The 25,416-nt window shown below is 43.4% G+C and overlaps 1 protein-coding gene and 1 long non-coding RNA gene across 2 annotated transcripts; one reads left to right on the top strand and one right to left on the bottom strand.

The window, feature by feature from the left end:
• Nucleotides 1–279: 279 nt before the first annotated feature.
• Nucleotides 280–2,568, bottom strand: LOC311267448. Its single transcript, XR_014623841.1, has 3 exons — nucleotides 2,349–2,568; nucleotides 1,386–1,582; nucleotides 280–454 (listed from the first exon to the last, which is right to left on the bottom strand). It is a non-coding gene; the product is annotated as an uncharacterized lncRNA (long non-coding RNA).
• Nucleotides 2,569–8,742: 6,174 nt separating this feature from the next.
• Nucleotides 8,743–24,770, top strand: c1ql1l2 (complement component 1, q subcomponent-like 1-like 2). The gene is made up of 2 exons (XM_084372367.1): nucleotides 8,743–9,440; nucleotides 22,935–24,770. Exons 1-2 carry the CDS (start codon nucleotides 8,832–8,834, stop codon nucleotides 23,112–23,114), a joined length of 789 nt encoding a protein of 262 aa, XP_084228493.1. The 5' UTR covers nucleotides 8,743–8,831; the 3' UTR covers nucleotides 23,115–24,770.
• The last annotated feature ends 646 nt before the right edge of the window (nucleotides 24,771–25,416 follow it).

The raw sequence follows: 25,416 nt of genomic DNA, 5'->3' as shown, positions 1-25,416 counted from the left end.
TGAAGGCTGGAAAATAGGGGAAACAGCTATTCTGTCTCTGTCCAAAGATAACGAGACCTGCCAATCAGCCCTCCAGAAAGTTCAATAATTATCTACATGTTGCATCTCATTTTAATCTGCACAAGAAACAAAGTGTCAAAATAACACTTCACCACCGGCTGCAAGACAACTATTGCTGCCCGAGAAGTAGCTCAGTACATAACTCCTAGTAAAATGGAGAAAGATCTTTTTACACTTTTCTGCACAGATTAAACACATTAGATCACATGATACAATTCCTGACAAAGATGTACATATTAGGTTGATCGGTCACTCTGAAATTGCCCGCAGATGAGAATGTGAGTGTGAATGGTTGTTTGTCTCCATGTGTCAGCCCTGTGATGAACTGGCGACTTGTCCAGGGTGTATCCTGCTTGCCCAATGTCAGCTGGGATCGGCTTCAGCCCCCGAGACCCTGTAAAAGGATAAACGGTTACGGATAATGGATGGAAAGGATGGATTGAATATCTAATTTCATTATAATGTAATTAATGAGAGTTAGAGGTGCTGCTGGGCAGATTTTGTTGCCTTTGTACAGAGCCAGGGAGGCTGTGTCCCCTGCCTTCCAGTCTTTGTGCTATGCTAAGCTAAGCTAAGTGGCTGCTGACGTAGGCTTCATATTTACCATACAGACATAGGAGCGGTTATGATCTTTTCATGCAACTATAACAAGAAAACCAATAGCTGTATTTCCTTCAAGGGACCAGTGTAGGTTTTAGTGGCATGTAGCAGTGAGGTTGCAGATTGAAACCAACTGAATACTCCTCATCTCATCCTCATAGCTATGTAGAAACAAAAGGCTAATTCTATGTTAACGAAAACAACATTTCTTATTTTTAGGTAATTATACACTACAAAATGTGTCGTATCACATTCACAATATACGTTCATGACCTGACTCATTATCAGGCGGTGGAGGGGATGGTGGCGGACTAACAGCAGTTCAAGACTGCGTTTCAACATTCGTCAGTGCAACACCACTGGATATTTTTTAACGAGACCTCGAGACATTTTCCATCCGTGTTCGTGGTGACAAAATTGAGCGTTGTTAACAAGACCTCGGGACATCAATTTAAGCCAAAACATGGTGTTTTCTTAACCCTAGCCAAGAGACTTTGAGCCGAAACCTAGCCAGAGCATAAGCACAGGGTAATCACAAGAACCAATTAAAAATTTTGCCTAAAGAAACAAAGTTGCAAAAGAAAGAAATGCAAAGTTTTAACACATCTTTGCAGAAACATACAATGCTTACATTTATTCTGGCAACTGGGTTGGATAAATGCGCTGCACATATGCAGGGGATATAACAGCTCACTCCGAACACTCATCTCCCCCCTTCATCTAACCTTTGGGAGAGTTGTCTATTGCACAGACGCTTGATCCTTTTCCCCAGGACAGAATATTCCTCTGTGGTTTCTCTGCTGCAGCCCTTCCATGCTGGGAGCAAGTCCAGGCCACAGAGAGCCTTCGATGGACTCCAGCTGAGGTTTTGACAAGCTCTTGTCTTCATGCCTGGTTGAAGGAAACCACCCTGGGACTTCCCCTGGGTCAGACAAGAAGAGGGGGAAGAAGGAGAACAAGCACACAACGAGAACGAGTAACACAAAAAGATCCTCACTTCTACACACCTAATATTTCTCTTACAAAGAAATATTTACACCTCTCAGTTTTAAATACTGATTCTGCAGCGATGTGTGGTGCTTAGTCAGTTATTTACCAAAGTTGTTTACTCAAAGCTTATCAGAGGGATCATAAAATGTCGAATTAACTCTGATGAGTGTGGAGTTCCAAAAAACGCTTGTACAAAGATAGCTTTCACACTCTCAGGGCTGAAATAACAGTTTGGTAATGTTTTTGTCTGCACTACAATTTCACACAAGCGCTAATTAAAACAATTACCTTTTGCAACCAGAAGCAAAGCACTGACAACATCTTCACAGATTTTGACCACCTGGGTCAGCACTCGATCCACACTCATTACTCATCGACAGACAATGCACACATTTTGAATTTTATGTTCTTGAAGCAGCATATTTTAAGCTTCTGACATTTTTTCAGTCTTTATAAAGAAAAGAACAAAAACGAGTTTAACTGTACAAAAAATATGCACACTGTTCCAGAAATCTAATATGAATTTACACTGTGTTTCAACAATCCTGTTATCAAGGATAAAGTCCTGTAAGAGTAAAATCAAATTCCTGTATGTCTTACACGACTAATGAGGAATGACAACGTTTGTATGGTGCTTCAAAACAACACTCAGGCGATAAATCCTGCAGATATGATGAGCAAAAATATAGAATTTTGACCTTTCTTCCAAAGCATGATCCAAATCAGATGCAAGTGGAGGAGGAAGGCGGAGTGCTGAGCGATGTGAAGTGTTTAAAGAGGAGATGAGCTTTCAGTGCATGCTGTGAGTGACGCTGCAGTCCTGGCCGAGGTGGAAAGGTCAGCCCATCATTTGGGAGCCTGGAGGGAGAGAAGTCAAGACCGAGTGAAGCCACAACCAGCTCGCTGCGGGCGAGGCAGACTGAGGCAATGTGCGCATGAATCATACGCACACATAATACCCCACATCACCACATTCATTATGATACCTGGATATATTAGCCAGCCCTGCAGCAGTGAAAAAGCAAGCCTGTGATTTCTCACTTCTCCTAGTTCTAGAAAGACAAAGAGTTAAACAACAATACATTGGAGCTCTGCGGCTCAGTGAAGGAAAAAAATAAAGATAACGTGTAAACAGACTATAAAGATCGAGCCGTGCACATCTTTACTAAATTGTCTGTACAGTATTCTACTCTCGGCTGATAAGCGTGTCTGTGCAATCAGCCAGTAAGCATTTCATAATCTTGCATACAAAGCATGCAACTGAATAGTGCATGCAATAAAACTGATTCGACTGCACATGTGACATAACATGTCAAATGGTTAAAACGTGGCGTAATCACTTTGGTATCCGGGGACTTTCGTGCAAACATGAATCCCTGAATGTGAAGGAACACCAGGCTGACTCACTCTTAAGTGGATGAGCTCTGGTCGGCGAGTCAGAGTTATTATGTCTTGTAAAAATGCAACGCTGTCACATGCTTTGGTAAACAGGGCAGACGTCAGGCTTGATAGGAGCATGGCTGCTGTAGTGAGGACGAACACATGGCCTCAGGGTATTCTGAGTGTGTGTGCGTGTGTGTGTGTGTGTGTGTGTGTTACTTGTTTTCCTCTGGAGTCATGTCCTTCACTGTTCCTGCATTCACCTGGATATTCTGAGCATTATAGCGCGTGTCAGCAAGAAATCACTGAGGCAGAGAAGGCTTAAAGCAAATACATATTAATTTTCTCAGCACATATATAAAACAACTCCTCCCCAGACTCGAAGATTGCCCTCTTCTCCGCTTCTCTCGCTCTGTCATGAACAATAACGCACACACCACACACACACCTTTATTCCACAGACACTTTGCAGAAGCCGAAGGCAATTCCCTCCCGAGCTCAGCCTTTTTCTTTTCCCATTTTCCTTTAAATGCACAAATGCACCATCTCCTCTTCACTCACCATCTTCAATTTTGACTTCCTCTGCCTTGCCGTCTTTGTTTTGAAGCCACCCCCACACACACCCACCTTCCCCTCCCCATCTCCAAACCACCTCAGTGGGTGCCAAGCAGTCACAGCAGTGGCTTGATCCTGGCACTTATGAAAGGAGCTCTTTGATAAGCCTCGGCCAGGAGCAACACAAGGGAAGCAATCAGAGACACAAACTCAACTAGAGATGAGGCATCTACTGTGTTTGCTTGTGTGTTTGTGATGTTGTTTTGTTTCTTTGACCTGTTAAACTTTCCTCTTGAAAAAAATAAATCCTTGAAAGTCTTTTTTTTTTTTTAACTTCTCTTCTATGTTCTGTGTTTTCCCCTTGTGCACTTCTGAAACTCCTGCCTCCCCGTCTCTTTGTAACCAGGGAGAACAACAAAGTGATTAAAAGCGTTTGAGGTGTGTTTGGATGTGGCTGAACGCTGGACACAGTGCTACTGAGGTTGTGGTTTCCTGTTCTTGCCTTGTCCTCGCATCCGCTCACTTATTGTTTTTCAAAAGCTTTCTCTCTCATGACAGTCCAGTCAGCTGTGCAGCACAAAACCTCTCTGAACTCCCTTCAATCACAGGAATTAAAGTACATACATAAAAATAAAATTACTTTTGTAATATTGTCCATTTTTACTGGTTATGATGATGTTTTACTTACAAACATAGCTGCTATGGTGCAGTTTTTCAATTTATTGCATCCTCATGCTGCTTATATGTCTGAGTGGTGCTCAGCTAAAGCATGTACTTCACCTACAACTTTTGTTCTACGTAACCAACACAGGAAGGACAGATTATAGAGCTGTGTACTCTGTAAGTGTGAGTGTTTTTGGTCAATTATTGAGTTTGAGTGAAGAAATAGTTTAAATGGGGTTGAAACCAAGGAAAGACAGAGACTAAAAAGATCAAGTCTACTTCCCATGAACTGTGATATTTCTGTTCTTGGGTAGGAGGCGCTAGAGAGAAGCGAACATTATTGTCATAGTCAGTGGGTCTTTACATTTAAACTTTACATTTACATTTTTTGACATTTCACATGTGTGAGAAGAATATTACTGAGCCTCTGTAACAAAAACATAAATCATGGTTTTTATTGGCCATAAGTGAGCAGATTGTAACGTGATGTGAAAAATGAGACCTCTGTCTCCCGCGGTTGCCTATACGAGCCTGTGGACGTTTTGTTTAAGTTGTTAAGCCCATTTAAAGGTGATTTTTTTTTTTTTTTTTTAGATTAAAAGTATGGAAATCCTTGAAAATAGGGATAATCAGTATCTTTATGATGTAGCACATGACTATTTGTATATTACAGCTGTTGCTCATAGAGAGCCAGATATTTCCTTGAGGAGCTGGTGGAGACCAAAAACAGAGCTTAAAGGACGTGGCCAGAAACATGATGCTAATGTTGCTCTGTGACTGCTGGATGTTTAAATCACCATGTGTCATATCAACAACTTTTTGCCAATATAGGATAATCCGATCCTTTCCGATTCATTTTTGCCACTTGCTGATGCCGATATATGCCACCGGATTACAGAGAACATCAAGTCTCTCCTATCAATTTATTGTTATGCTTGATGTCCCACATGTTTTTCAACCTGGTCACATTCACTGGGCAAAATATTTAAACCAGTGAACCGTGCGTTCTGTGGGCATTATTAAAGTGTCTTCCTATTCCTATTGAGATCAGCAAAACACACCACACCTGCAAAGTTAACAAAATACAAGGAAGAATTCTTCTTGCACTTTCTATCTTCTCCTATTTTGTGATGCCAAATCCCTGAACACTGCAGTTCTTATCACAACAGTGTTGCTGGTCCTGGTGAGGACAGTGAACAGATATCTCCCTCCTGCATGAAACATAGTGTGATACCTCTTTCACAACCCAATGGCCAGAATTAATGTTGGCAAAGTACAACTGGAGATGTCCTGATGTCTCGTTTAAAACATCCATTGGTGTCATGCTTACAAATGCTGAAACGACTCAAACTGCAGTCACCCAGCCTTGTCACTTCTTACTATACCATTCTCAGCGCCACCTCGAGATACGAGAGTCAATAAACATGTGATGTGAACGTGACAGGATGCGTGTTGGAGACATATCAATATGGTACTTAGCATTCAAATTTGCTGTGGTTTGCAGAAATATTGACTGTTAACATTGTATCCTAGAGACTGGAGTGTGTTTCACATGTCAGGAAGGAGCCTCATTCGTGTGTAAAACATGGGTTTTCCCCCCATGGAGCGTCGCCACAGCAAACCAGTGGGATCCGCTAGTGCAGCAAAAAGGTTGAGAATCTTTGTCTGGTTTCCCACCGAACGTGTTTTCTGGAACGCATCTCGCCTGAGGTGAAGCAGACCTCAGACAGGGACTTTATCTCTGCACCTCTCACGTGGACCCTGACTGTTTTCAAAAAGTTGAAAATCTGTCGCCGTCACATCGAGCCATTCAGGGTTTTAAAATATGTCACTTCCATTAAAATACATTTTGCCATGACTGTCATCGACACTGATGGATTCTCTCCCTATATGCTCGAACAAATCAAGCAAAACAAACCAGCCCCACTGATATAAAGCTCAGCTGTCACAGCAGTTAACTCCCTCTCCATGTTGTACCTCTTGCTCCCCTTCTGCCTCTCGATTGCTTGTCTCCCCATCTTCCTCATCTCTCTTTCATCGCTATCGCACTCTGTTTGTCCTCTCGAGTGTGCATTGATCTCTGTGGTTCAGAGATTTAGAGATTTGGGGCACAGTGATCTGACTGGCAGTTACAGCCAGCAGGTGTGGAGAACAAACAATGGCCCCCTAAACAAACCCCAGAACCAATTTAGGGCTTGTGTGCTCCCTCATATAGGCAAACTCCATGTCTATTATGAGGAATAAAACAAAACAGGCAAATATGCATTGCAGGCACACCTGGTGTGCCAGTTATTTGGGTATGTCTCACAAACTCTGCGCAGTGATAAATTAGACAACCAACTGGAGATGCCATAAGTTTGCAACTAAAGTTTAATGATGATGAAGAGAGAGAAACGCGGTGAAATAACTCGTGACATGTCAGGTTTAGTGGTGACAAATAGTCAGGCATCCTGCTCATTGATCCATCTCAATCCGTCACAGGAGCTCGGTCCAGCTCGGGCACAAACAGTCCTATCTAAGCCAGGAATAGTCAACCATGTGACGTGGAAAGCCAAGAGTCTGCACATCTTTATTCCAACCAGTGACTACACCAGCTGATTTCACTGATGAGCACACGTTTAAACAGGAACGTGAGGAGCGGAAACACCTGGAGTGAATTAGAAACCTGGAGTATCCTCGAAGTTATGATAAACAGCACCAGATACTTCCTTTCAGACATGATTGTCAGTGACTGAATATAACACATAATTCAGATCTTTGTGACCTTGAACTGCACATTGTGTGTGGTATTGAGCAACCAGCTGTATTGGCTTCAGTTTTGTGATTCAAAGCCAGAGATATCAGTGAAAGAAAAACGCCCGCCTCTGCTGTTTTTACCACTGCCTCTGTGAGGCTGACACGAACACTTTTTTTTCCTCCAAAGCGGCAGTTCATTCGGACATGGACGTGCCATATTCTCCCCATCCAACTTGATTTATTTGTCCATTTTGTGTTCTGAACTGTATTAGACCCAAAAACACCTCTCTGCAAACATAACACGTTTTTCAAATGATGACTGCGTTTGTTTGCCATCTACAGACTTTGTCATTTGCTTTCTTACTTCACCATTCATCACTCTAAGGGATGAAAATGTCAAACAAATGACATCACTGCCACATATGGATTTCTTTCTCCCTACCAGGACCCTTAATTTGATAAAAAAACATGAAATCGATACCTAAAAAAAGACACCAATAAGAAAAGGTGTCAGTGCATTCAGGTGGAGAAACAGGGTTATTGACACGGGGGAAAGGCAAAGAGGGGAATACAATAACAACAGCAGAAGAGCATCATTGTCGGTGGCCCCTAACAGAAGGATAAATTGGCGGCTTTTGCCCTGACAAAGTGCTCCTCTGTGACGTGCCACCAAAAGTTTTCAATTAGTCCTCCTGGATGTCGGGTTGCATGTATGTTTAAATTGTATAATGCTGTTCAATCTCTTGGCTCATGCATACATTCTTGGCATTAACTTTTGTAATTAGCACCTTTTTTTTTATTTGAGAAGCTGCTAGCATTTCCTGGCGAAGCAGATTTAAGTGTTGTGTCTGCGCACATACTGTATATGCATGAATCTCTGGAACCCACCTCCAGGAAAAGAAAAAAAAAAAAATGTCTTTCCACAGCTCCATCTTTATTTTTAGAGGCTGGATGCTGATAAGAGAGAGGAGAAAGCAAGGGAGTGAGAAACGGCATCAAAAGTGGGGAAAAAGGAGGGAGAGTGAGGAGAGAGGAAAAAAAGAGAGGGATGAAAGAGGGGGGAGCGAGATGGTCAGGGGGGGTTGTGTTGGTTCCTCGGCGGGTTCAGGAGAGTGGTAGAAAGAAATGCAGTGTGATGAGAGTCCTTCCTCTGAGTGAGCCGGAGAGAGAGAAGGGGATGTAACCACACCAGCCCCTCACTCGATGGGGGAGCAAAGGGGAGGGAGAGGGGGAGCTCTGCTGCTACTGCCGTATAAAAAGCCAAGCCTGAGAATCCGGCACCACAAACTCACCACACATACACACATACACACACACACACACGCACACACACAGATCCAGTGGCTGCTCTGTATCTCTCACCCTCACCCACTCTCATCATTTTCTCTCTCTCTCTTTCTCTCTCTCTCTCTCTCTCTCTCTCTCTCTCCCTCTCTCTCTCTCTGTCTCGCTCCCTCTGTCTCTCACTCCATTCCTCTGGGCTCTGCATTCTTGTTGCTTCTTCTCACAAGTCAGATTGTGTTTGTAAGTATGCGCTGAATGTCTCCCTGTGTATGCTTGGGCTTCCTTGGGTCTTTATGCATGTGTGAATGACTCGTTACCTACTTCAGTGTGACTGAACAGAGCAGAGAGGAGTATCAAGTGTATGTGGGTCTCTGTCTCACCCTCACACACTTGCCGGTCCTCTTGCAACTCTTCTCGGGATCTCTGGGTCCCTTTCCTCGGTGACAGGCTCCCCACATCAAGCAGTCACCATTTCTGCCCCCGGGAGACCCACGCTGGCTGCGCAGCCCCTTCCCCGACTCAGCATCGGGAGGAAGACCCTGGTGGCGGCTGCCGTAGGGGTTATGCTGGTCCTGGTGCTGGTGGTCCTCATCCCTGTGCTCGTCAGCTCTGTGGGTACAGATGCCAGCCACTATGAGATGCTGGGCACCTGTCGTATGGTGTGCGACCCCTACCTGAACAAGGGCACCCCAGCCAGCAGCACCAGCTCTACCGGTCTCCAGGCTGAGGCAGAGGCGTTGAGCGACCACAGCAACGTGCTTCCACCTTCCACCTTACTGCAGGGCCCACAGGGGAAGCCTGGCAGGCCAGGCAAGCCGGGACCACCTGGACCGCCAGGTGAACCGGGGCCACCAGGACCAGCGGGGCCTCCTGGTGACAGAGGGGATCAGGGAAGGACTGGGATTTTGGGTCTGGGGGGGAACGGAGCTATCAGCACAGCCACCTACAGCACAGTGCCTCGGGTGGCCTTCTATGCAGGGCTTAAGAACCCCCACGAAGGCTACGAGATCCTCAAGTTTGACGACGTGGTCACCAACCTAGGCAACAACTATGATGGCATTTCGGGCAAGTTCATCTGCAGCATACCGGGCACATACTTCTTCATCTACCATGTGCTGATGAGAGGAGGGGATGGCACCAGCATGTGGGCAGACCTCTGCAAAAACGGCCAGGTTAGTGCTTTGAAACTTTTTTCTGACTTTCCTTACCTGACTCCTCTGGTGCTCACTCTCCTCATCTCCCTCGCTGCTGCCTCCAGCTGCTCTCTCTTAAAAAAGAAAAAAAAAAAAAATCCATATTGTGAGAAGTTGCTTTTTCATAATGCCAGGGAATAAAAAAAAGTGACATTGCGAGGAAAGCGTGCGCATCTGCCGTGCGCCTCAGAAAAGCCCAAAGCGCACAGCTGTGGCACCCGGCGCGCCTGGAGATAAAGACGTGTTGACTGGTTGCAACCCGCGTCTCCTCTGTGCATGATGCGTCCTGACACCGCCGCGTCCCGCGATCCAAAGGACGGTCACAGCGCGCGCCGATGTTTGTGTCTTCACACTGTAAAATTTGGACACCGATCATGCGATCCTTTTTTTTTTTCCTTCTGACTTAGGATTTTACATGTAGAGGAATTTAATGGCAGTTTGTGCAGGAGCGTGTTTTAAAGAAGGAAAGCAGAATCTGCTGGAGTTGGTCGCCATTTAATTATAATTCATCGCAAAGTGTTAATTGTCGTTTAAGAGTGATTATACCGCATTTCGAGTTATGCATTAGTTAAGCATTTATTATAATAATTATCGTTTTATTATGATTTATGTTAAAATCCAGTGTGCGCGCCTCATTTCTGTCGCATGCAACTTTTAGACTGTGTGTGGTTTCGCGGCTCGCTGCGCTCTGAGTGTAAAGAAAGCAGGAGGAAATATTAAAAAATATCCGCCGGTAATATTTTGAACACCTGTCTTTACGAGCCCACCGGGTTAATGCAGCCTGTCCGCCGCTGAGCCCATCCATCCTCGCAGTCTTGTTAAACGCATTAGGACGTGGACGTGATCTATTCTCGGCTTCTTTGATGCATCGTTTTAATGGGGCTCTAATTTTATTTAGCGCCCCGCAGGGTCTTCTCAGGTCGGTAATGTGTGCCAGTGTAGTTTGCAGCCTTCCGATCAGCCGTCACATCTCTTATCTTCAAAGTGGCTCCCAAATGCGTTTCATGCGGGTGAAAAAGATGGATGTTAGAGCGGAGTTGTTGCGGATATTGTTTGCTTTGTTTGCTCAGGATGCAAATCTGTCTCCTGTAGCTTGTCGTGGGCATCGTGAAGGAAAATGTATGTAGAAAACAAATCAGAAAATAATCTGTGTTGTTAAAAAATGCTTTCACACTTGCTCCTCCAGAACAAATTCAGTGAAAAAAAAATAAAATAAATATATATAAGTCAATATATGCAAAAATGTAAATCCTTTAAATACTAAGTGGAGTTCAGTTCTGTGTTAAAATGTGTTATATTATTTAAATATCATGAGAAAGTTTAGGAGGTGCTGGCATTGCATCCCACACACTGTCTCCACACATGCCTCTCTAATGTTTAACTGCATGCCTCACGAGCTCAGCTGCACTTTATTTCTTGCCTCCATAATTTAGTGCTCAAAGTAAATTGTACACACCGAGAGACAGTAGTGCAAGGAGAAATACCGGTGACAGACATTTTTTAGTGTGCATGATGAGTGAGTCACTTTTTCACTTGCTCTACTTCGCTGAGGTCACAGGAAACGCATCGTTTTGAGTCTATTTCATGAACACCTGGAGATTCTGATTCAGCATCATCAGCTTGTTCTGCAGTCAGGAGCACAGCGGCGAGTTAAATAATAAATATAAGCTGCAATCCACCTAATTATGATCCCCAATTGTCATGGCCCAGAAGCCTCTCTGACCTGCTTCACATGTGCCCGCTTGTGAATTACTTTTATTTTTTGATTGAATTTTCCTGTTCTGAACTTTAATATCAAACAGAATCGCGTCAGTTAATAAACACAGAGTTAGATCAAGGCAGAAAGCTGCCGGGGTCTCACGTGACGAGTGCTGAGATCAAGAAAATGTGCAGGACGGAGATAAAATAACACTTGGCATCGGCCCCTGTGTGCCGTGAACCCGCAGTCTCACCGAGGCAGCGACTAGAGGTTAATTCCTTTACCCTCGCCAAGTTCGCGCCCAGCAAGAAAAAAAGAGAGTTACAGCGATCACCTTCTATATATAATGTCTCACTCAACAGTAATGTTTATGGGTGGGCGTAAAAGCATTGATATATAATAGGCGAAGAAGAACATATGTTCCTATAAAACGCCTTCTGTTCCCGCTTCATTGTGCTCCCAAGAGGAGGGTGCGGAGGTACTTAAGTTAGACGCGCGCAGTGTGCATCTCCAGAGACCCGGGTAATGTTTATAAAGTGGTGACTGCCTCTCCTTCTCTGTCCTATGCACAGCTTATAGAGATGTCGTCCGCTTGCTGTGGTGTTTGTGTGCCTGGTTAATGGAGAAGGCCCCAGAGCCTCAGTCTGCGTAAATGACTGTGAATGGTTATAAATGCTCGGCCAACTTATGCTACATCATTGATGAAGTGCTGAGAGTCCAACCGAAGCTCCTACAGCCACAGTGGTGCTTTCCTCAGCTCATTAAAGCTGCAAAAAGCTACATTGTGAGCCGGGACAGGGCAGGCCAGGGAATTGTGGACAATGCTGGTATTTTATCATCTTTTGGCTTTAGTGAAGCGGCGGGTTTCCAGGCCCTGCAGTGCCGCTTTGCTCCAGCATGTGCTCCTCCCACTCCAGGGGTTCTTTCAAGCTGTGTCTAACATCAACATCCATGGGTTACTTTTCCTCCTTCTCAAATTCTTCCACTTCTCTTCTTCCACTTCCCATTTTCACTTGGCAGACTGGAACACAAGGATCCCAACACTGTCCCCAGAACTTTGACACTTTTCAAGTCAGACCCAAAAGTGAGCTTCCTGGTAAACAAGCAAATAAGAAATCTATTTTCAGCACAGCACACTTTATCCGCTTTCCAAGTTCCTCTCCACACACTCTTTTGGCTTCTTCATCGCCTGTTCTTTTGCTCCCTTGCCAAATACTCCAACCAATCCGCAACTCTCTCCAATAAATCAATGCTTTGCTATAACCTGTCTTGGACACATCCTGAGAGACACAGCAGCGACAATGAAGACAAATTCATTGGGCGCAGAAGAAGGGGGAGAAAGAAAAGAGGACAGAAAAGACATAGTTATTGTGCTATTGTGCCACCGAGTCTATTTAATTGTAATTAAAAAGCTTGAACCAGATCCAGGATGTGTTTGCGCTTCTCCTCTCCATTCCCTTCTTAATATTGTTATTAATCCGCAAAACCGTTTCAGAGTTAATTAAAAGCAATGACTTCAGTGTCAGTCTCTCAAGAGGACCATAGTGAATAATCACTCTGTCTCCTCCTTTAATAAGCCTCAACGTCCTTCGTGCACATGGCTCTTCCCTAGCAATTACCGCAGCAGTCTCCTCCTCACATACCCACACAGCCACACATGCTCACACACGCGCATGCTTGCACCCACCCCACCCGCCTAACCCACCGCCTCAACCCACCCCGACTGTGCACTGCCCTCCATCTCTCCTCTATGTCAGGTCTACAGGAGCTCACTTTTCTGAAGGAGCAGAAAGTTTTCATCTGTAAAGGAAAAGTTTGCTTTCGGCACAACAGAATCCAGATTGCGCTATCACAGAATCGATTTGCGAACACACAATGCCATCAATATACTTCATTGCTCTCAAGCGATGCATCGCGCAAAAAAATAAAAAATAAGATGGAGCGGACCATCCTTCCGTTGGATTCTGTTTTTGCGCTCACTTCTCTTCAAAGAAAGGTCTTTTTTTTTTTTTTTTTTTACCCAAGCTCAGTTTCAGACGTGTGTCACTTCCTTGTCAAACCATTTGCCATCTCTAACTCCTCCAGGGAGGTCTACAGCTCATGAACACAAGACTGTTTATCCTTTTTGCTCTGCACACAGGTGAAACCCACGCATTGTGTTTAGCATGTGCTATCAATCCCCACATTAAACATAGGCACTGAGCCATCTGGATGAAGGTCTGCTCTGTTTGAATTGGCTATTGACGTACGCTCTAAGAAAAGGTCTGAATAACAAATAAAGAGATTTCCAACAGCAGCTTATCACTCAGGATGGGCTGTGGTCTTTATTGATTTTTCACGAGGTAAAAGCGGCTTTTATTTTTAGGAGCATTTCTCAATCAAAAATGTACGGAAAACTGCGAGCGACATTTTGCAAACGCACAAGTTGTCCACACACAGATACAGCAATACCTCCACTTGATTGATTTTAACATTCTGGGAATGTTCAGACCTGCTATTCTTCATCGTGGTCTGACTTCAGCACTGAGAGGCCTCTGTGTGTCTGCCGGGTGTAACAGAGAGACTCTGTCTGAAATAGACAGACTGGGTTTGAGAGAGCCACCCTCAGTCTCTCAGCCCCTTCGCCTGAGGTATTGATCCCCTTATGTGTATGTGTCCATGCTTGTGCGTGCATGTGTCTCTTTCCCTTTTCTGACAGACTCCTTTCTTTCTGTGTGATGTATACTGTGGCATTTCTTCTATAATCAGCCAGAGAGGTAGTGGAGGCGGACCTTTGGCCTTGATCTGCTGTGTAATTGGACATTGGATTTGACACTCTGCCGAGTGGAACATTAGAGCTGGCCTAATTAGGTGCGAGGGCTATCAAATGAAGATTGGCCCATGTTGTTAGGAAATACCACACAGATTGGAAATGTCAAGATGACATCGGGCTGTCATCTGCAGCACGGGGAAGAAAATCTATCATTTATTGGTGAAGTTTCAAAACTTGCTCGAAAGCTGCCCACCACTTGTCCGTAATAATTATATTACTTTAAGACATCTGACGCTCAGCTCTTCAAACGGAGAGCCATTACAGTCCAGGAGTGCACACACTCCACGCGCTGGCATCTCACAGTAAGTAGCTCATGAAATACAGCTATAATGTCTCGTGTATTGGGAGAGCAAAAACACGCGGTCTAAAATAGGCTATGGATTGTCTCCTGTGACTGGCTGACTCAAGGATGCTATGGTGTTGACTCACAAGGCTTCTTCATTATAATGAGGGCCATATGGGAGATAGACAAGTGCCCCTGGCCCTCTTATGCAAACATCTCTCTCTCCGTCGCTCCCCACGCCCCTGACATTTAGCCGTCCCCCGAATTCAGTTTGCAGTGATACCAACAATTATCCTGTCCCTCTTCACGGGGAAGCAGCGAGTCAATGGCTTCAAATGACTCACAGTCTGCTGCTAGAGAACTCAGTGCATTTAACATCTCCTGCCCCACCCCCTCCTTAAAATGAATATCGTTAAGACATCAACAAACGCCCCAGTAAGAGAGGATGAATTGTATGAAAAATGGATGTCACAGCAACGCTTACAGTCAGCCTCTCATCCAACACTTAAACAGAAACTCACTTTGCCTCCTTTGAGTGGAACCTTTTTTATTTAACAAAAAAGGGAAAATTGCTGTGCCGCAGGGTGACTAGGAAGCACGCTGGAAAAATAGGCTCAGGGTGAACAAAGGTTGAAAATTTTGCAGCCTCTCAGATAACGCTGCGAGCAGTGATTGTGGTCTCGGTGCTGGAGGCAGACAGTGCTGTGTGTCTCAGTAATTAACTGAGCGTGATGAGTCAGACACAAGAAAGAAAAGAGTGGCTGGATTGCAGGTCAAAGTTGACGCCTGTTCTTTCCACCACTGTTATCCTCCGACGAACCTCTTTCAGAAGGAGCTGGTTTTTATCCTTTTTGTTGCCCCTGCTGAATTGCGTTGAGTTATTCTGGCCTCTTGAAGGTTTCCACAGTATTTGGATCAAGTGGTGAACGTGATAAATGAGCGCCCCGACACCAGCCTCACCTTAAGCATTAATGTAAGCAATTTCATGGGTTTGTGCAGTAAAAAGCCATTCTGTTTCAGAGGAGGCTTAGCAGGTACAAAGAGAACAGCTGGTGAAATTAATTCAGGAAGCCTTTTTCTACTCTCGTCTGACAGATGGCAAATCTCCTGTTACCATTTCGTTCCTCTTATCATGTTTTCATTTACGTTCCTCCGACAAATAAACCTGCAACACATGGGAGACTCGCCGCTTTCTGACACAACCGTTCTCTCGCAACCCCTCGTAGTTTCCTGTTCTCATTATTTCAGTAACATTGCGTCTGGTGTGAACGTGCGCCCACGAAATAAAGCACGTGGATGCATGTGCATGTCTCTCCTCCATTCTCTGTGTGTGTGTCTGCATGTGCGTTGCAGTGAAATGTTGGACGAGGCTCAACAGTGGCGGCAAGCTGTCTAAGCTGCTATTAAGCATGCAGTTCACGGCTGGAATGTTCAAACACAATTAGACAGCAGTACACTTTGATTTGAAGAGGACCAATAGACTCGTTGATCCAAAATGGAGGCTCAACATCAAGTCAACAAATCCCTGTCAGAGAAGCCACGATCATGTCCTTGTCACAGTGACAAAGCCTCTTGTAGGAAAACTCCTTACAGGCTCCTCCTGCACCAGGAACAACGGATAAAACTTCACATGTTTTATGAACAGCATTCTAATAAAGGTTTATAAAACGCAATCCACTCAACTCAGACAATACAGCGTCTAAATGAAGTTAATGTCAAATGCCTTTTCAGTAGAGACTGACTGAAATGCCACTTCATTGAGGAGCAGTATTTCAAAAACTACCATAAATGACTCTCTTTTCTTCACATAAGCACTGACGTTATTGATGACTGTGATATTCACATCCACAGCTGTAAAGTGCACAAGCTACAGTACGAGAATCCACACTCCACTTTTCCAGGCACGCATTATGTATTAAGCACAAGCACAGCCTTGAATTATCTGTGGCTCCACTCAGAATATTATTCAATCAAAGCCATCACGGTGACGATGTGACTGATGCAAACACGCACGAGCAGCCACAAGGAAGACAACATCGCATGACACCTCATTTACCATCGCTGCAGCCGGCGCTTACGCCCTCACGCTTTGTTTGTCTTGTCAATGTTCCTCTACATATTCTGCGTCAAGGTCACGCACTGCCAGTCGGCTGTTTGTCCTGCTCATCTCCCGCTTTACATCTGCCATACCCTGCATCCGAAACCTCTGGCTCATATCCCTAACAAGTTCCTTGTGTGCACTGGAGACCAAAAAAGGAAAAAATAGCTCCGATAGGAGCTCCCTGATCATTATTTCAAAAACAGTGAGAGGTTTTATTCATGCGTGCTTATCATTGAAAGCAAATGAAGGAGGCCTAGACTGCAGGCAGTTAGTCTCAGAAGGGGATAAAAACCATTAGAGCAAAGAAACAAAACAAAACAAAAATATCATTGTGGAAGAACTGGAAGGATTTCAGGGATTTCAAGTCTGCTTTCACCAGGGCTTTCCTTATTCTGTGTCTGTTAAAGGAAAATGTTATATTTGTTTTGCCTCCCTCCCCCTCCAAAACAACATCAATCGTGCACTTGAAGATGTTCTAAATTTAGCTCCTTAAAGAGCAGATGAAGCGAATAATTTAAGCTATATTACACATCTGTGACATTTCCTGAGGTTATGTGTGAACACCTGAAAGACAAATATTTTGATAAAGTTTCATTAAAAAATCTCAACTAATAATCCTCCTGAGCAGTCATCACCCACTGCCAACCCAACGCGGTAACCCTCTAATAGGATGGTGTTGACTTTGCACGCTCGGGGCACATCATATCATATTAATATGCACTGGACGCCGGCATCTCAGAATCAGAACAGGAGGCTTTGTTTGCACACCGATATGAGCTGTGCAAGATTTAATCAGCAGGATAAACAATAAAAAAATGTACAATATTCCATATATTACTCCTGCATCTTAAGACCTCTCCACAGAATTTCATTAACAGGATTAGCCTTTAAAGCACCCGCACACTTCACACCAGTGTGACTTTATCTGTCCCTGGTATGTTGTTAAAGACACCCTGCAAGCCTCCCCCTTATTTAAACATAAAGAAGGTGATTTGGAAGATATAGTGAAGTTTGCCTCGCTTTCTATGCAAATATTTCTTTAATTAAGTGTTGTGCCCATGCTTGATGTTCTTTAAAATTCATCCGTCTCACTCTAAACGATTTGTTTTTTCCAGCTTCTTATTCCTTCCACCTTCCTATTACAAATTTGAGGTTTATTTAAAATCCCTGACAATAATGCTGTTAAAAAGGCTGATGACTTGTCAACCCTGCTCCTCTCTGCTCTGTTATTCAACACACTGAGCTGAAGGCGATGCAAAGAACAGTTCTCTCTTTGAAAATCATTCAGAGAATTGAATGTCTGATGGTCTGCTAGAGGACTTCAGAAGATATCCAACAGAATATTGGCCTAAAAGCACAAAAAGAGCACAGTTAGCTGCAAGTGATTAAAACATTTTTATTTTGGTGGAACTTTTGGGAAATGTTTTGCAGTCCATGCCGGCCCTCTGTATTTAATGTTGAATCAGAGAAGAACATAAACTAGCTGGATAATTCCTCCTACCAAGCAACACGGAGAAACAGCACTTAGACGGTTGATTTCTGGGGGTTACTGGCAGAAATGTTGTCGCACCTAAGATGAAGTGTTGAGAAAAGATCTGTAACACCATGTTAACGAAGCACGCAGCTCGGTTTGGTCAGGTTCAAAATGAGGTGTCACAGATACGGCACCTAACCACTTTAATGCTTCTTGCAGATTCCAATCACAGGCTTTCAATTTTGTGTACCAATTACAGATTGAAAACATACACACTTAAAGAGCAATTTGCTGAATATGACTGTTTCTCTACCCTGTCATGTTCTGTAATCGTGATCCAAACTACTGCGCATCCAGTTTCAAAAACTTAGCTATTTTAATAAGACTTTGCACGCCTCTGCACATCCTCTGCACACTTTTATGTCTCCAACAGCAGATTGTTAAAGAACAACTGACGATGTGCTGAGGGTTTAGCATAATCAGTGATAACTATTGTGGCTGAACAGATAATAGGAAGAACATCCTTTAATAACACTTAGCTTTAACAACAGAATGAAAAGAAAAAGACACAGTCCGAATCACAGTGACTGACTGAGGAGTCACATCTGGGAAGTGATGAGTAGAAACACGACAATATTAATAAGAAAACTGATGTAAATTCTGCCTATAAATATATACTTGATTTTAATATATCTATATGTCAAGAGAACCTGTTCCACGTTCCCTGTTAGCTTTGGCAACAGATCTTTGCTTTCTGTGCAGGAGATCTCTGTCAGTATCTGGCCTCTCCTCACATTTGTCAATATGCCTGTTGTGTATACTCCTTAAATAGGCCAACTAATTATTGGGCATCCTCAGTGCCGCCTGTTGGGCCAGCTTGTCGACACCCGCTCGAAAAGCCCCGATTTAAAGCTGTGTGGACAAACACAGAGCCGAGGCAAGGGCCGGGGTGTTCTTTGGAGACCCGATAATGAGCCACAAGAAAACACTTCAGATGCACGTAAAATATTGATTTTGATTCGACCTCGCTGACCGGACTAAGTGACTAATTGGCTTATTTAACCAGTGGCTACTTTAAAGGATGTACAGTACGCTCCTTTTTCATCTGAGGAGAAAATAATGATCTTTTTGTTCAATTGTGTTTTATTGAAGATACTACTGACACGGTTCTCCTTGTTAGTAAATGTTTAATAGCACTGAGATACTGTGAAGATGGCACAGTTTTGCTCCATAGCCCAGCCTGCACATGAAAATGAAACAATGCCTATAAGATTAAAGTACCAACCTTTAGTTGAAATATAGCCTCCATAGGGTGAACAGCTTTGGATTTATAACTGTAGTTTATGACCCACAGACCCACGGACCTGAGGCCTCATTAGTCAAAATATTCTTAGATTTATGCTTGAACTGAAATCATTTCCAAAGGTGTGCTTACGTTTGATTAAACAAAGATGCTGAGTGTAAACATACTATTCACACCTGTGATGTGTGAACCTCAAATCAACTTAAACTGACAGCACCTGCCTTGTCCTTACCATGCATAAAGCCAGCACAAATGAAGGTTTAGTCAAGAAAAGCCAAAAGAGAAAATCAAACTTTCGGGGAGACGAGGGGCCTCATTTATAAAACTTATAATCCGCGTTGATCTTATGTAGAAAACCACATACACGTTTCTTTGATGTACAAGTGATCTTATCTCTAAGCAAAGTCTAGACTTGACTCAGGTGATTTTCCTGCTGGTTATGTACACATTTTGCGCCTGAGCCTGCGGTGTAATTTGCGCGAGCTTTAAGAAAAATGTGTGGCAGCGACACACTCCCAAGCTGCGTGTTTGTCTTTGTCAACTCACAGAATAATATGTGTTGGTCCATCTCTAATCCCCACTAAACCGTCATCTGTGCTGGCATTATATACGTCAATTTAAGTTGATTTGAGATTTATAGATCACAGGTGTTTACAAATTGGACTCTTAGAACCTGTTTAAGCAAAGTTTAGAGTAGCAAGTTTTTATGCTAAGCATCTTTTATGAATCGAAACAAAAGGTAAGAAAAGATCTAAAGACTTAGTTCAAGCATGAATCGATAAATTGTTTTTGCCTTCAGTCCGGTCTTTAACAATTGATGCACAGGCTAAGTTGGACTTAGATCAAGTGACTGAACTGCAGCATGGTCTAAAAAGTCCTATGCTGTTCTCCTGACACCTTCTTAGAGCTTTGTGTTGTTGTTTTTTTAATTGGCTAGGCCAGGTGAGAAGTAACAGGAAAGGACACAGCCTCTACACATGGCACATGCTCTTCCAGCTGAGCTACTGTGGCACCCCTTCTTCCAGCTTTAAGATTATAGTCATTGTTTAAAGGGGAGCTGCATTAATTTTACACCTCAAAGTGTAGTTCCATGTCTTGGGGTCTACAGCAGAGACTGTTCATATCTGATAAAACTTGTATAAGGTCTTTTGTGGCTCCAGAGGGAGCTGCACAAAAGTGAGGTTAGTGGGCCTCTGCCGCCCACTCCTCATGTCTGATTGAGGCTCTTTGCTTGAGGCTACGTTGTACTGCTACTAGCATAACACACCCAAATCTCTGATCGAACGGTTGCTGGTTGCATTGTGGGTAATGTAGGCACCAGGTTGAAATGGACCAAAAAAGATGATATCTTTGGTTCTGCTGCAAAAAACTTTATTATTATTATACAATAGTAATAAATAAAAAACTTTATTATTATTATACAATAGTACAATAGTTTTTTTTTTTTTTTTTTTACATACTAGACTTAATGTGCTGGAATGAAAACAGAAAAAAAACTTGAACTCGCCCTCCAAATACTTAACAGACTGCACTGTACAGAAGTTTTTTGGACGACTACATTTAATTAGGCCTGGTTGGCTCATTAGACAAAGGCACACATTGTATGCTGGCAACATCCGGCCAAATGACCTTCTCTGTATGTCACGGCTGATTTCTCCGAACTTTCTGCTCGCTTTGCTTTTGATTTCATTCCCTTTGTATCTGCGGTGGAGAAACTTCCAGAGCAAGCAGTTACTCATCTTAAAAATTACAACTTTAATTTAGTTTTTTTTCCTAGTCATTCCTACTCATAACATGCACAATTAGTCTGCCAGACACACACACAAAGACTCACACATACGCTTGAAAACACGGCTATTGTTTCAGTGCCCGTTTGGCACTGCAGCTACTCTTTCCTCCCCTGAGAGAGAGAGCATGTTTGTGGTGGAGGTCTTAATTAGCCAGGACAGGTTATTTAGAAACGGCTCCAAATGTCCTATAGCCAGACTGTCAGACACACACACACACACACACACACACACACACACACACACACACACACACACACACACACACACACACACACAGTCAGGCAAACATAGATATAAAAATTCTCATTTCAATCATCCTTGTCACTCTTCACTATGAGTTATCAAATATTTCTGCTCATATTCAGCGGCTGTCCTCGATGTTTTCTATTCGATTGTATTTCCTCCACAATGAGAAGCCCTCAGAGCCGGCCCTGTTGTGCGTTTCTCAGTCTTTCTCTTTCTCTGGCCTTTTTGTTGCAAGGTTGAATGTTAGGTCTTCTGTGAATGACCACCGGCGTGATTGAAATCATAAATCTGTCTGACAGAAAAGCCTGAGGTGACTGACCCTCTGGTTGCTCCTGTAGATTTAATATCAATATGAAGAACTATTTGTGCCATTGTTGTGCCTGGTAATTCATTTAAATTCAAAATAAAAAAGTTTGTGAGATTAAGTAGTTGAAAAAATATACTGGAGTTTTTATTTTGATATTCCCGAACTGATACATTCTCCTTCTGTGAAACACACTTAGTTATTCTCTTGTGGTGCAGCAGCACAATGATTTCTCAGACTGGTCGCACTTTTTCATGCTCTTTTTGGTTCTTCTCTCATTACCTCTGCCAAGAAGTAAGAGAAAGTTTTTATGTTTTGTTTTTATCAATTTGGGTCTCGTCTGTTTGTTTGCGAGTTAATTAGCAGAGTTTCTCAGCACACATCAATAAAAATGCTGAACTTAAGGCCATGGAAGAAGAAAAATGTTACTTTTGGCTTTGGTGGTGATAACCAGGTGTTAATCCTTAAAAGAATATTTAAAATTAACAAATGCAGGATTGTGAAGCCTCGGTGGAGACCCGTGAGAGTGTTTTCAAGTTCCAAATACTTTCAGTCTTCAGTGTTCAACAGTTTTAGTTGATGAAAATGAGATGACAACTAAACTAATGCTGATTAAAACTCTGATGAAACCCCTTGACACATATGTCAACAAATAAAACCGAGACAGAAATGTTAAAGGAAACATAATTTTCAGGCTAATATTTTTATTTTGCGTTACTAATGGAATAGTTTTACACGCTTTATTGCTTATTCCCCTCTGTCTAAAACTGTTTTAGCTTCCGTCTCTTTAAGGCCGCCCCTCCCAAATACCCAGTCTTCTCTGATTGGTCAGCTCACACACGCCTGAGCCAGCACCCCTAACACCAACGGAGCAGCTGTGCTAAATTAAAGGCGAGACTACTGAGGAGGCGTTTCAGGTGCAGTGTTTTCTGTGGGAGACAGGAGCATCCGTTGGTGCGGACTTTGATCCATTTAACTTTCAAGGTCTTTTACATGCACAAAAACCTTTATGAAACACTGAAGGAAAGGAAACAAAAAAAAGTATAATAGGTCTCCTCTAAGGAGGGAAAAGTTGGGAAGAGATCCAATCAGAACTGAACTCAAAAAGGACAAAATTAGATAGTACTGACACCTGAGAAGTTGCTAGTTGACTTCTGCATTGCTGCATTTCTCATAAACTGTAGACCGGTTAATAGATGTTTCTTCCAGGACTATATAAAAACAATTAAATAATGCTTTATATTGGTTGGAACTGTCATTGCAGTCGAATGATCAACTAAAATCTAAGACTAGACTAAGAAAAAAAAATATATAATTCAGATGACCAAAGTGTGAGTAAAACTAAATGACATTACAACTAAATGACAAATTTACTATCAAAATGAGAACTTGTCCTAATACGTTGTGTAGCTAACCAGCCTGCCTGCTCTCCTACGTGTTCGTCTGTCCCTGTTCTTCCAGGTTCGTGCCAGCGCCATTGCCCAAGACGCTGACCAGAACTACGACTACGCCTCCAACAGCGTCATCCTCCATCTGGACGCAGGGGACGAGGTTTACATCAAACTGGACGGAGGCAAAGCCCACGGAGGCAACAACAACAAGTACAGCACCTTCTCTGGCTTCATCCTCTACGCAGACTGAGAACAGACAGACACAGAGACAGTCAGACAGGAAGTGATTGAGAGAAAGAGTTGTACGACACAGGGGGGTGGGGGGTGTGTGTGTTAAAAGCCGGAATGCTTTCTAGTTTTCCTAATTCTCTCCATCATCATGGACACCTCTGCTTCGTATCCATCAGACGAGACATCCGGGCTCTGTAGCCGAGCCTGGGTGCACATCTCCTGAGGACACACTGAGAGGGGCCGAGTGGGAGGCATGGGAGGAGCGGGACGTGGGGAAGTGTTGTTTTCTGCGCTCCTCGCCATGATGCCGACATGTCAGGAGCTCCTCGCTTTCAGTGTCCCTCCTCTTCAGCCCTGCTCCATTGCACAGAAATATCAACGACAAAAATGAAAACCCTGCAGAAGTGGATGATCTCACCTCCTCTCTCCACAGTGGCAACAGTCAGCTGTGCTGTCAGTGGACTCAATTGACTGAAACTCGTAGTGTTGTTCCGTGCAATTTTACTTAGATTGTGTTTTTATTTTGTAGACATGCATAATATTCTACACAAATGAGATTTAAAAAAAAAAAAAAGAAGAATATATTTGTCCCTTGTGAAGATATTCTGTTTGACTGAGAGAACAGATTTGTTGAGATGTTATATGTGATGCAGCTCAGAGATCTAACAGCTGGAAAAGAAAATCTTTAAATTAAGACTGTCAGTATTTCTTGGCAGTGGGTGTTTTTCTTCATCGCTGGGTACAGCAAGGTAACTATATATTGTTCATGTGGAGAATAACATTTCTGCACCTGTACCTTCCACTGTATCTGAATAAGGAAACATCTCATATCGACAGTATCCTCTCCTCAAACCACCTCACGCTGTCTCGCACACACAAACACAATGTCCTGCTGCTGTTTGGATTAAAAGTAGAGTTCAAATCGTCTCTTCGATGTTCTAGTTTTATGTAGACGCTCTACTCGGCACAAACAGCCATGTGATCAAGCAACATCTTCACATTCGGAGGTAACCCAGTTGAAGAGCGCGTGCGTTCTTTCTTCTCCTGTGCTGCGCCGACCTCCGAGCCGTCTCGCGTGGGACAACAAAAAAAAGTGTCTTCAGAGGCGGAGGGAGAGAAAGTTACGAAGACAGGAAGAAGAGAGTGAGACGGTGGGGAGGTAGAGGCGGAGGGGTTCAGGCACAGTAAGAGTGAGTGGGCAATTTTTCTGTTTCAATGTCTCTCAGCTTCACTGGATGTCATCCATTCATTAGCTGCATATTCACTGACACACAGGCATTATAGTAATATTTACTCAACATGGCGGCCTGACAGCTTGCTTGAGAATGAAATTGATTGGGTGAGTGACTTGGTCTGTTATGACTGCACGTTTGTGTGTGTGTGCGCGTGCGTGCGTGCGTGTGTTTGTACGTGCGAGTACGTATGTGTCTGTGCATCTTAGCATGTGCCGTGCCATAGCTACATCGTTCCTTTTTCCAAGAGTTATTCTGTGCTACAGCCAATGACAGATATTTTACTCAGCAGCCAATGAGATTGTGCTCTGTAGGGTGGGGAGCCTCTATAGAAACGATGAGAAGAACAAACAGCTTGTAAATGAAATCTATGACATGTTTGTCTATCTTATCTTTTGGAATTGTTGAATACATTTAAATAATAAATGGGATTTTTTGAGCGACTTGTCTCACGAGAATTCTTGTATCCCAAATAAGGCTAATTAGAGAAAATGATCTGTAAAGGATCTCATTTGCTCTGTGAGACTAACTAACTACGGCGCAAACAGCATGACTGGAGATGTGTGTTTCTTGTTGTGTTTAAACTCAGAATTTTAACAGTGGCCTGTCAGTGCAAGCATTAAAAAAAGATCCTATCAGCAAGTCCCTCATCTCTCTTTTCTCTCCAAAAAGTGAAGTATATTTAGGTTGATGGGTGTCGAGGGAATGTTTACTGTGTTTATTCTCCCTCCGTCCCCTCCTAAAGTGATCCTGTGAGCTTCTCTCCATCTGTAAAGGTGCGCTTGGAGATAAAGACCCTCCAACTTTAGCAGCATCCACCAGTGGAATAAAATGCAGTACTCGAATGCTGATGAGTCCTTAAGGAAATGCAGCCTATTCCTCAATCGGCAATCACGGCATCTTTTCACAGATTCTCATCAACAGAGGCATGATATACCCAGCAAGGAAGTTCGGATGGAGGAGAGAGGACAGGGGGAGGAGAGATTGAGCGAGAAAGGAGAGGAGCGGTATATGGTTTGACAAAGACAGATGGAGACACGAGAGAAAGAGTAGGCCACAGAGAGAAGTAATGGGGAAGGGATAGATAGG

Source organism: Pagrus pagrus (assembly GCF_965226575.1).
Source record: "Pagrus pagrus genome assembly, chromosome: 13".
Classification (NCBI taxonomy): domain Eukaryota; kingdom Metazoa; phylum Chordata; class Actinopteri; order Spariformes; family Sparidae; genus Pagrus; species Pagrus pagrus.
This window is presented reverse-complemented; position numbering and strand designations above follow the sequence as displayed.